This window comes from Leuciscus leuciscus (genome assembly GCF_965113295.1).
Source record: "Leuciscus leuciscus genome assembly, chromosome: 4".
NCBI classification, from domain to species: Eukaryota; Metazoa; Chordata; class Actinopteri; order Cypriniformes; family Leuciscidae; genus Leuciscus; species Leuciscus leuciscus.
In genome coordinates, this window is record NC_138728.1 from 13,727,061 (window position 1) to 13,739,272 (window position 12,212).

The following is a 12,212-nucleotide window of genomic DNA, read 5'->3' on the forward strand; positions in this document are numbered from 1 at the left end:
CAGGGTTAAGAGCCCCCAGATGCTTTGGAACACACAACTGAGTGGATCAGATCCTCAATAGAGGAGGCCACTCAAGTCATGCCATCAGCAGAGAAGAGCAGCAATTCTGGACAGAGCAGCAAACCCTTACCAGGGCCCACACTGGTGCTAAATACTGCCTACATAAGTCTGCTGACCTGGGACGAGAGCAAGGGCCCTCTGCCTGAGGTTGGAGCACAAACCCGCAGTTATCATATTGAGCTTTGATATCAAATTCATAATGCATCTTTTTATCTAACAATCTGTATTTTGCACTTGCAGACTATGATTACGGATGAAGTGAGGTTGCAGGAGATGCAGCGCTCTCTTCAGCTGTATAAAAAAGTTGCATCTGTTCTGCTGATAGTCTACAGCTCAATAGGAGGGGCCGTGTCAGGCCTGCCCGCTCTTGCCGAGCGACTTAAGAAGATGACAGCAGTGCTGCTGGAGGGCATGCATAACGCGTACGTCAGATCTGTGTCCTTCCCCAAAACTCTGCTCAGGCCAACACACGCATTACTGCACACATACTTCTACATAAATCTAATGCAGTAATGAAGGTGTCAATCTAAAAGATCTTTCCTGTCGCCTTTGTTTTCTATTCATTTGGCTTACAGAGACTTCAACCTTAATGAAGCTCTTAGTAACGTCAGCGCTCAGATCTGCTGTGAGGTCAGCAAGTCTTTGACTGAAAGAAACTTCCCAGCCCTCTCGACTGAACTGCAGGCGACTTTAAATGGCCAGATCTGTGACATCACCCAGGAAAACAACCCAATACGCACTCTTGTTGGTAAGGAAAACGCATTTCAAAGGAATATTTGGGTTCAAGCTATAGCATTTGCGGCACTGCAAAAATATTACTTTCTTACTCAATATCAATAGTACAAATATCTAAACTCAAACCTCAACTTAAATCAATATAAATTTACTTCAGAAGTAAAATGACTTTTGGTCTTGTTTCGATTTGTTGGGTTTTTGCTTAAAACAAGAAAATCTGCAAGTGGGGTGAGAAAAAATGACTTGTTTTCCTTTTGAATTAAGTTTTTCTTATCCCACTGGCAGATCTTTTTTTCTTGTTTCTTGTTTCATGCATAAAGTCACTTACTTTTGAAGTATCTTTATTTAAGAAAGTTTAGACATTTGTACTGTAAAATAAGACAAAATGCTGATTTTTTTTTTCATAGTGTGATGTTATTTTCCTCATAATTATGACTCCTCCCTTGTTTCCTATATAAAAAATAAATCATAAATCATGGTTACGGTGAGGCACTTACAATGGAAGTGAATGGGGCTAATTTTGGGAGGAATTTAAAAGCAGAAATGTGAAGCTTAAAGTTTTACAAAAGCATTTACATTGATTATTTTGTTAAAGCTGTAAAGATAATTTATATAAGTTGTATAAGATAAGTTGTAAAATCGCATATAAGTTAGCATGCATTTTTTTTCACTCCAAGAATCATGGTAACATGCATATTGTTCACGTTTTGTGGCTATACTGCTGAAACAGTGATATTTTAATGTTTATAAATTGGCCCCATTGACTTCCTTTGTAAGTGCCTCTAGTAACAAAGGCACATTGTTAGTGCCTTTTTTGCTTATTTTATAAAAAAAAATTATGAAAATGAAAGTGAACATAATGTAGTTACATTTTGTGGTAATCAACATTATTCCACAAATGCCATTGACTGACCTTAACTTGTACTAAACTCATATTGCCTTGAAGCCTGTATCATTTTAATTTGCCTATTCTGTCCCACAGAGGGAAGGGTACAGCAGTACTTCAGGATGGTCCTTGCCTCTACCAACTCTCACAGGACGCCCCCTCCCGTACCGCCAGGCTTGGGTCTGATCCAGCAGGAGCTCATGGGACTGGGGGTCAGTTTTGTCAACCTCGTCAACTTCAACAAAAAGGTTTACGGTCCTTTCTACATAAGCATCCTGAAGAATCTACTTTTTGTGAACACGCAAGCACCAACTCTGCAAAATGGGATCACACAGGGTTCACCCAGCAGCCCACTGGAGTCCACTTAGACAAGGATGCTTCATCTGTTCCCTGTTATCATACCCAGACATTTCATTTATGTGTTTCCAAGTGAGTTATTTGATGATTGATTCTAGGGATTCACTGCAGTACAAAGAAGACTGAAGAACAACTATGTGGTATGGTGCTTAAAATGAAAAAGTATGGATTTTCGTTGTTTATAATGCTACAAACAAACTATGTTGTTTTCCAAGTAATAATTTAAGCATCTCTCTAGCTGACAGTGTTACTGCAATAGAAATACAGTCGTTACGTACTATTTAGGTGCAAGGCAGAAACTTTTATATATATATATATATATATATATATATATAAATACAGCTGTTAAAGACATGGCCAAAAGAAGATAATATATTTACACATACAATTTGCAGACATTTGAGAATGTGCATTTGTTAAATACGTTTAGAGATACCCGTGTATGTTGTATCCCATTCCCAGATTCTAAGATTATAAAAAATATGTTTGTTGGAGCATATTAAAATCCATCAGTGACGAAGTGAAATTATACTTTGTGTTTGCTACATATTTTTTGAAAGTATTGTATTACAATTGTTAACTGTATTTATACTTGAAAAATATGGTCTAAATTTCTGTGTAATTTGAAGTGGAAGAAACTTGAAATTAATTAAAGTGGGAGAACTCTGACAAGAAAATTTGAACAATAGTTAAATAAAAAATGTTTGGTCCTGGTAGTGTCATTTAATATAATTGTCACTGCATGATTATTTGGTTTCCTTTTTTTTTGGCATCAACATTTGGGTTAGTTTTTATGCCGTTTGTATGTCATTGTGCTTTGGTTACAGGCATGTTTATTTTATTAATGTTGTTTATAAAACATTTAAGGGGATTGTCTTACATAATGTCATTGCTTATATAATTAAACTGTTGATAGCTTTACTTTACCTAGTATCAAGAACCTTGTTTTGCTTGGGATTTATTTTTTGTGACAAGTGAGTGGAAAGCCATTTTCGTATAAACATGACAGACCTTCAATTTAACAATTTTGCATTATGTATTGTTTGTTTTCCAGATGTATGTACCCTTATAAGAACAAAACAATATATGTAGTGTGACAAGCACTAAAAAAATTAATAAAAGAAAGTGTGAAAACGAATTAATATTTATTTTAAACATTTGTTTCTGCATTCACCTGGCATGGCCTTTAATTTAATTATTATTATTAAAAGTTATTATTATTTGTTATTACTTTAAAAATGTAAATGTTATGGATATGGGAACAATTATATTAATAGTTGAATCACAATCTTATCTGTATTTAATTTGTTTTAGTGCAATTAAACATTTTCTGTGCCCTTTACCTTACAAATTAAGACCTTTATTTTGCAAGAATACTACTTCCGGTGTGTGTTGATGTTGTCATGCTGACGACATAGGAAGCTAATTGAAGGCTAGCCGTGTCAAACGACCATCCTAACTTTCGGGATCAGTGTCACTTTTATTTAGTTTTTTCATAATTACAAAGCTGGAATCATGATGCAATTCATTGTAAGTGTTTACATCTGTTTGTGTGATTGTAATCGTGTTTAGTAGCTTGCTAATTCGCATTGAAGTAACGTTAGCTAACTAACGTTAAGTCTCTTAGAATCTCTCAGATAAAAATAAACATTTAACGTTAGTTAAAATAAACAGCCGGATATTTTACAATATGAAAGAATTTATTTATCTGTCATATCTTGTTTTTCCAGCTTGGCTTCACTCTGGGGAACGTGGTTGGCATGTATCTGGCACAGAACTACGAGGTTGTAAAAAATAATATTTATTTACATTATTAACTGTCTGATTTTGTCTGTGTCTTTCTAAAATCCCATTTAATAAACGAGTAGTCTTGAAATAGAGTACAGCTCTACTGTTTAGTGATCAATGACTAATTTGTTTATTGCTTATTATAACTTGTTTTCAAGGTACCCAACATTTCAAAGAAAATCGAGGCCTTTAAAAAGGACGTGGAAGCCAAGAAGAAACCCCCAGGCGAAGAGTGAAATATCATAATGGCTAATTATAATTAACTGAAGATGGAGGGACATTTAAGAACAAGCATATCATATATAGGATGTGTTATTGTTAAAGTATGAACAAAAGAGCCCTCAAGATGCACGGTATATTGTCAAATAGTGCCTCTAAATCCCATTTGTTTTGAACGTTGATGTGTTCTGCATTTTGCATTGTATTCTCTCTCTTTTTTCTCTCCTAAATCAGGTTAGATTTGTTTAAACCTGATTGATTTTCTGTTACCTGTTGGATAATTATTCATTAAGATATTTTTAAAAAACCCAATGTAAAATATGTTTGCCAGTTAAAACAACATCAGTTTGCAGTAACTTGATGTAGTTTTCTGTATTTATTGAGAAACAACATGTTTGCAGTGCAAATTGTTGGACAAATAGAAACTGCACATACAAATCAGTTGTTCAAAACAAATTATGGAAGCATGTTTTAAAAGCTTCTTTATGCTATAAAATGTAATAAAGATTATATATAAAACGCCATTTTTAAGTTGTTCATTTTCTGCATTGTGGTGTTATTTTCTAGTAATACGTATAATGTCTACGTATTACATTTTTTTTAGACTTCAGAGGTATAAGAAAATGAAGACTATGCTATAAAAATTGTATGATGGATAATAATGTATCAAAAATAAAATACACCAGAGAAACATGGGGTTTGCATATCTAATGCTTAACACCAAAGGACACTTCATGGACGCTAAAATGACATTAAGTCATAAACTAAGAACGGTCATGAATTACAAAGACACGTCAAAAAGTTTGAACCAGAGCCATAGAAAAACGGCTCTGGTATGAACAATGTAGAAAGTTCCGCTACTTTTAAAAGTGTTGTTTTGTGTAAAAATAATAATAAAAAATAAAAAAACGCCAGATGGCGCAGTAAACACGGAAGTAAACGGCTTTTCAGTATCCAAAATAAACCAGTTGTGTCTCTGTACATTTATTAATGTTAAAATGATGGTATATGAAAATATTACAACAAATAATTTAGATTTAAAAAATGTTAAACCAACGGTTGGATTTGTCCATTGTTGCACCAAACATGAGTTTAAAACAACCCAGTGTTTTTTTGGTTTTTTTTAGAGCGTAAATGTCTTAAACGTGCTTTAGTCTTTTTTGTTTTTACGTAACGTTAGTGTGTTTTTGACGTAGTTTTTCGAAGTATTAAATGAATGCGAAATGTATTAAGTTTTTTCGTGTAAAGTTTCCCGGATGTTGAGAGTGAGTGTTTCCGGTACTCGTGGCCGGGCCGCTCCTGTGACAGCAGCTGCTCGAGTCGAGACCAGCAAAGATGATCTCCCTCACCGACTCCCAGAGTAAGAACAATACTACCTGTCTCACTGACAGCTTCTCGTAAGACAACGTCTATTGTCAGTGCATTCATCTACAAAGCCTGATGTGTTTATAATTCCGCCTGTCTTAATGTTTATATGAGTAAACATACTATATACTCACGCAGCTGCGTGCAGGTGTCACACCACTAATAATAAGTCTAACGTAAAAATCATTGGAAGACCCATTTATTAAAGATAATATCCGGCAAGATAGATCCATAACTTTTAAAGACATAATTTTTTGGATACTTGATTCTGACCCTGCTAAAAATACTGCTTGCTTTGTTATACATTTAATTTATCTTCTTTGCTAATTGTATATCATAAATGTAAGTTTACCAACAACAAACCATTTTTCCCGTATTTTTGAAAGAATTTAAAATGTATCTTAATACTATATCTCCAGTAAATAAGAAAGCAAGTAGAACGACTTTAATTTGTACGCTGGAATTGATGTATTAATATCTTACCCTCGTTTTCTTTTCAGCCAATCATTGTTAACTCTTTTTTTCTCATGTGTATTTTGATGACATTTAACATATTGTTAACATTTTGTATATTGTATACAAAATTGTTTATCATAAAAAAGTCATTGGAAATGGACAAATAAAATGTTCTGGCTTAAAAACGGCTTTAATGTTGACAGGGATTAGTTAAATTAAGACAGAACAATCCTATCTACACAATTTCATACATATGATATAGGACATTGTAATATATATATATATATATATATATATATATATATATATATATATTACAATAAGGTTTCATTTGTTAAGATTAGTTAACTACTTTAGTTAACATGAATAACAATGAACAATACTTCTACGGCATTTACTAATCTTAATGTTAATCTCAGTATTTACTAATACAATTTTAAGATCAAAAGTAGTATCCGTTAACATTAGTTTGCACTGTGAACAAACATGAACATTTTTATTATCACTAACAAAGGTTAATACATGCTGTAAAAATATATATTGTTAGTTCATAATGCATTAATCAATGTTAACAAATGAGACTTTATTACCTTATTACCATATTAATGAAAATTATATTATTCATATACAAACTGACACTGTTAAAACGCATTTAAATATCTGTATATTAGTATAATGTATGGCTTTCCCTCTCTCAACAGAAATTGGAATGGGGCTAACAGGATTTGGGGTATTTTTTCTATTCTTTGGGATGATCCTGTTTTTCGATAAAGCCCTTCTTGCCATAGGAAACGTGAGTGGCCCCATTATGTTGTCATTAATATTTCAATTAAAAGATTATAGTTATATTCTAAGATTGAATTGTCCCAATATATATATATGTATTTCACACTTATGTGTTTGTATTCATTAATTATTATTAAATTATATTATATTAATTGTGTGTGTGTGTGTGTGTGTGTGTGTGTGTGTGTGTGTGTGTGTGTGTGTGTGTGTGTGAGTGAGTGCGCACAGTTAATAACATATATAGTATATTTACACGTTTGCATGCTTTCTGATCGGTTTCTTTTGTACAAGTTTGTTGTAAATGGCATCAACACATTCTTCATATCCTTCAGTTGTGCTGCTTTTTCCTGCTATTAAATGTCTTTTCATAATAGCTAAAAAAAAAACCTTCATACTGTTTGCTATAAGTTCATTGCGATACATAAACACAGATCTTTCTCTCACCTGTCTCTCGGTCTTCATTCGTCTCAGATCCTGTTTGTTATCGGCCTGGCGTTCGTAATCGGGCTGGAGAGGACGTTCAGGTTCTTCTTTCAGAAGCACAAAATGAAAGCCACCAGCTTCTTCTTAGGAGGCGTCTTGGTGGTGCTGATCGGGTGGCCCATCGTCGGAGTCGTTCTAGAGTTTTATGGCTTCTTTCTTCTATTCAGGTATTTTTTTTACAGGATTAAGAAACTCTTATCCAAGCAAATTATTCGACATAACTAGTAGCTAATTCGACTGTTTTTTTAAATGGCTGATGCCAATACAGATTGACAGAAGGCGGATATAGATATTAATAAGACAACAAAATGGAAATTAAATGAACACTTATTTCACACAGTATTATTATATTAAAATGGACGGTAACACTTTAGTTTAGGGTCCAATTCTCACTATTAACTAGTCGCTTAATACTAGGATATTGCTGTTTATTAGTACTTATAAAGCACATATTAATACCTTATTCTGCATGACCATATTCCACATCCCTTTATCCTACCCAATACCTAACCTTAACAGCTACCTTACTAACTATTAATAAGCAGTAATTATGAGTTTATTAAGGCAAAAGTCGTAGTTAATAGTGAGAATTGGACTCTAAACTACTATTGGCAGTGTGACCACATGTACATTATTCATGTCTGTCAATTTTGGAACTGGCGAAAGGAGGAACTAACATTTTTGATCAATGGCAATAATCTCAAAATGATCCCAAATGCTGATGATATCTGGGTGTATGTCCTTCTCTTCATGTGTAGGGGATTCTTTCCAGTGGTCGTAGGCTTCATCAGGAGGATTCCCGTGCTGGGATATATGCTGAATCTTCCCTTCATTAGCGGGGTAAGTTTTACTCAGCAGGGTGATGAAGAAGAGAGTGCACGGTTGCACTTTTTCCTCTCGTGCTTTTATTTCTATGCAAGGATCCTCTGAGATTGTAGTGAATTTAACACGTGTTTTAACCAGGCACAGTGCGATAAAGTAACAAGTTACTTATAAAACACACTTTTTTGCTGTAACAAACATGAGCAGTCATCAGTTCTGATTGGATGTGATTGTGCTAGCATTTACACTGTCAGTGTGTGGACAGACATTATCAACTTGTTATGTCACGTCTGGTTAGGACACATGTAAATTCACTTTAAATGCTTTCGCTTGCTTTTAGCAGCTATGAGACTAACAGGCTTTTCCACTAAATCTAATACAAATCAAAGGGGACCTCTTTGAAAACAAGTTAAATTGTTGTTTATATTCAAATATTTTGTTTTATATATTTTTATTTATTTATTTTTTATGATTAATTATTTTATTCAGCAAGCATGCATTAAATTGATCAAAGTGACTGTAAAGACATTTATAATGTTACAAAAGATTTCTATTTAACTTTCAAAAATCACAAATATTATGCTGCACAACTGTTTTCAACATTGATAATAATCAAATGTTTTTTTGAGCAGCAAATCAGCATATTAAAGTGATTTCTGAAGGATCATGTGACACAGAATGATGCTGAAAATTCTGCTTTGTCATCACATGAATACATATTAAAATCCATTCAAATAGAAAACAGTTGTTTTAAATTGTAATATTTCACAATATTCCTGTTTTTACGGTAATTTTGATCAAATAAATGCAGCCTTGGTGAGCATAAGAGACATAAAAAAAAAGTCAACTTTTGAATGGTAGTGTATCTACTAGATAGTCACTATTTGAGTGGCATCATAAGTTTTGGATAACACAAGCATTTAGATAAACACTTTTTTTTTTTTTGCAGGATATCTAAAATTTTTCTCCTTAATGTGAGAAAAGAGGCTCTTGCGTGTGTGTTTCAACATGTGTTTGTTGTTCTTTTAAAGCCTTCCTAAGGCTGAGCGGACAGACAGCCATCTTGGTCAGTCACTGCTAATTCTGTCTTGCATGTGAGCATGAATCATGCCGTTCTGTGTGCACTGAATATTTTAATTGATAAATGCGCCATGAACCAGATGAGATATCATAATTTGATATATACTATATATATAAATGAATTTTTCCTTGAGAGTGTCCTAATCCTTCCATCACTTTTTGTTGTTGTTTCTCCAGTACGTGGACAAAATGAGTGAAAGCAACAACATGGTTTAACAGACTCTTCTTGACCACTTATTTATGATGGATTTTCTAAAGCTTTACCTTGAAACAGCCATGTGAAGCATAGAGCTCGTATCGCCGAAGCTTTATATTCAGGACGTCCGAGAGATATTTATGTCAACGAGAAGCAAACTGTGCCTCGTGGGAAAGAAGCCACACCTTCGCCTGCCAGATCTATAGACTGCGTCACAACACCCAGCATCACTGCATCCCAGAAGAACTTTGCCATACTTTATAAACGCAAACTTCATGAAGAAGTTAACGGGTGTCCTCCCATGAAGGAATGGTTAGTTGTGTAGAAGAGACTTCTGGAAGTCTGCATTCTGTTACAACAAGGGCCTTGTTACACGGTGGTGTCTGTAGTTGTATTTTAAAGATGGAGGAGAACTGGATGACTTTAATTTCTTGATTTTCTGTCACAAGTGTGATATTTACACTTTCTTACTAAATTAAACTGTTACTTTGTATCTGACTGGCATAGATGTTTATTATTATTAATTATGTTTTTTCTCTGTCTTATATGCATTTCCAGCTGTTGTCACTGTAAATCTTAACATTGGAATAAAAAATATAAAAGTTTACCTGCCACTAACTTTTGTAAATATAAATAAAAAAATCCTGATATGAGTTTTTATTTATTTTTTATTAAATATTGTACTGTAAACATGAATGAAAAATATTTGCTGTACCAATTGTACACACACATATATACGTATATGTATTTATGTATGTGTGTGTGTATATATATATATATATATATATAATCTTTTTGTATTCTGCATAATTATTTTATAATATTAATATTCAAAAATGTTGTTTTGTTGTTTTCTTCTGGAAATCTGAAGAATGGCAAATGGTGCCTCAAGTATTTTGTCCTTTTTTACAGTGAGGAATGAGACTTTTCTTCTTCAACCTAGTTTTGACATGCCTAAGACTTTTGCACAGTACTGTATATAAGGTTGTTTCTTATCCATTATTCCCTTCAAGAAGAGACATAAATTACAAGCAATTTGGAGGCAGAGCCCAGCAGATGTTTTTATATATATATATGGGAAACCCCATCAGCCGCTCACTGTTCATTCATAAAAAACGATTAGCTGGTGTATTTGAGACGCTTCATTGCTGAAGGTGTAAACATATCAATACTTTCCGCCCTCTTCTTTTCATTAGTTACTATTAAAAGTGCACATGAATGGAAATGTCCCTTCGGCAAAGCTGCAAAGCATCCTAACTTACAGATGCGTGTCTTCAAACGGCATAGCAATAATGTAGGTTTATTATTTTTAAAGGAAGGGTTAACTAATGGTTCTGAAAGGTTCGTGGTCCGGCCCCGTCGTGAATCAATGGGACTTGACCTATAGCTGAAGACTAATTCATTCAGCATTCCCCCACCCTGATGATTATAAATATCAAGCACAGACTTCACAGTCTTCACTCTTGATCTTTCCTCTGAGACTCAACAGCTGAAGAGGACGTCTGACACTATGAAAGTAAGTCCACATTCACGCTTGCATTCGTCTCGAACACTTTCAGCAAAAAAAGATAAGTTGAAGTGACTACCAGGAATTTAGTCATTTTATTAGGAATTTTTATACTTTTGTTCACAATATAATTAACATTGAAGAGAGAAGAGGCTTTATGCAGTGTTATAAAAGGCTAATTGCAATGCAGTGTACATGGTAAATGATCAATTTGAACATTTCCAGGATTTAAGGACTCTTGCGGCGTACGCACTTGCACTGTTACTTCTGGCAACATTCGTGTCCCATTCTTGGAGTGCGCCCAAGGTAATGAGATCCATCATATTATACTTTGAATATTGTTAATTTTTTTGACTAAACATTTATTATTTTAATTTAAAAATGTTAAAAATATATATTTTGTATAAATATTTTTGATTTTAAAATAATACTTAATTCTATATATGAAACGGTGCAAATATATATAATTTATTATATATATATATACACATTTTATATTAAAGGCCAGTTTTCAGCGTCGGAATTGGACACCCCAAGCCATGTTATATCTGAAAGGAACACGTAAGTTACTGCTGTTTTTCAACCATATTTGTGTCTAAAACTCCATATATGATCCATTTTTTTCCAAATGAACTTTTCATGTTTATTATAGAGGGGCGGCGCTTTGTGTCAGAAGACACAAATGAAGGGGACTTGTATGACACAATACGCTTGGGTATGAATTATTTATTATATTTCTCATAATTTGTAAGCTTAACCGTTATCTATGCATGCAGTGTTCATGTTGCATGCAAGTGTAAGTACAATTGTAAAATACTAATAGAAAATACAAGTTTCTACACTGTAAAAAATATCTAAACTTTTTCACTAAATCAACTTGGATAATAAATGTGGTTCAGATAACATATTCTGAGTTTCTATTTATTAAACCAATCTCCATTGTATTAACTCAAAGTTTTGAGTTCATTGAAATTAAAAATGTAAGTTAAACCAACAATCAGTGTACCTCTAATGCAATTACATTGTAGCATGAACGCTAATGTAAACTGTAAACTTTCTCTACAGAGTCACGCAGCCAAAACACAGAAAACCTGAGCATGTCTAAAGCGGCTGCGTTTCTCTTAAATGTTCTCCAGCAAGCCAGAGACCAGGGTGAGCTTTACTGAAACCCGCTAAGAGAGCTCGAACAACTCACTCTTACATCTGAATCATGTGGAATTTAATGTTTTCAAGCTACGATGATGACCTGTGTTTAACGTCTCTGAAGGTTCATTATTTACTGTTCAATGCTATTACAGTTAGACTCGAGTAATGTGGAGTTGAGTTATGTATGTTTCCAGATTGTTTGCATCATTCCACGTGGAGTTGGACTGATAATTTAAGTAACACAAAGTCTGATTTTAAGGCATTTTAATTTCTTTTTGTTTTATTTCAGGTGAAATATTGGATTGTTTTTTCAAGACATATCATCT

The 12,212-nt window shown here is 33.7% G+C and overlaps 4 protein-coding genes across 8 annotated transcripts in view; all 4 read left to right on the top strand.

Moving 5' to 3' along the window:
• The window catches only part of tcp11l2 (t-complex 11, testis-specific-like 2), a 10,253-nt gene extending 7,077 nt beyond the window's left edge, over positions 1–3,176 (top strand). The window contains exons 6-9 of the mRNA XM_082168146.1: positions 11–207; positions 301–482; positions 636–808; positions 1,778–3,176. Of these exons, the coding sequence (XP_082024272.1) occupies positions 11–207; positions 301–482; positions 636–808; positions 1,778–2,049 (824 nt within the window). The 3' untranslated portion in view covers positions 2,050–3,176. The remainder of the gene's footprint in view (positions 1–10; positions 208–300; positions 483–635; positions 809–1,777) is intronic.
• Positions 3,177–3,409: 233 nt separating this feature from the next.
• Positions 3,410–4,564, top strand: stmp1 (short transmembrane mitochondrial protein 1). The gene is made up of 3 exons (XM_082168145.1): positions 3,410–3,568; positions 3,769–3,822; positions 3,985–4,564. Exons 1-3 carry the CDS (start codon positions 3,554–3,556, stop codon positions 4,060–4,062), a joined length of 147 nt encoding a protein of 48 aa, XP_082024271.1. The 5' UTR covers positions 3,410–3,553; the 3' UTR covers positions 4,063–4,564.
• Positions 4,565–5,253: 689 nt separating this feature from the next.
• Positions 5,254–9,886, top strand: golt1ba (golgi transport 1Ba). 4 transcript variants are annotated; one of them, XM_082168140.1, is made up of 6 exons: positions 5,254–5,405; positions 6,568–6,659; positions 7,124–7,302; positions 7,894–7,975; positions 8,989–9,023; positions 9,215–9,886. In XM_082168140.1, exons 1-5 carry the CDS (start codon positions 5,381–5,383, stop codon positions 8,995–8,997), a joined length of 387 nt encoding a protein of 128 aa, XP_082024266.1. In that variant the 5' UTR covers positions 5,254–5,380; the 3' UTR covers positions 8,998–9,023; positions 9,215–9,886. The 4 variants fall into 4 exon arrangements, with proteins under 4 accessions (XP_082024266.1, XP_082024265.1, XP_082024268.1 ...); XM_082168139.1 differs by lacking the exon at positions 8,989–9,023; XM_082168142.1 differs by lacking the exon at positions 8,989–9,023 and having other exon boundaries at positions 5,357–5,442.
• Positions 9,887–10,707: 821 nt separating this feature from the next.
• spx (spexin hormone) lies at positions 10,708–11,999 on the top strand. 2 transcript variants are annotated; one of them, XM_082168144.1, is made up of 5 exons: positions 10,708–10,749; positions 10,966–11,046; positions 11,244–11,301; positions 11,393–11,455; positions 11,806–11,999. In XM_082168144.1, the coding sequence occupies exons 1-5, from the start codon at positions 10,744–10,746 to the stop codon at positions 11,904–11,906; spliced, it is 309 nt and encodes a 102-aa protein (XP_082024270.1). In that variant the 5' UTR covers positions 10,708–10,743; the 3' UTR covers positions 11,907–11,999. The 2 variants fall into 2 exon arrangements, with proteins under 2 accessions (XP_082024270.1, XP_082024269.1); XM_082168143.1 differs by lacking the exon at positions 10,708–10,749 and having other exon boundaries at positions 10,770–11,046.
• The last annotated feature ends 213 nt before the right edge of the window (positions 12,000–12,212 follow it).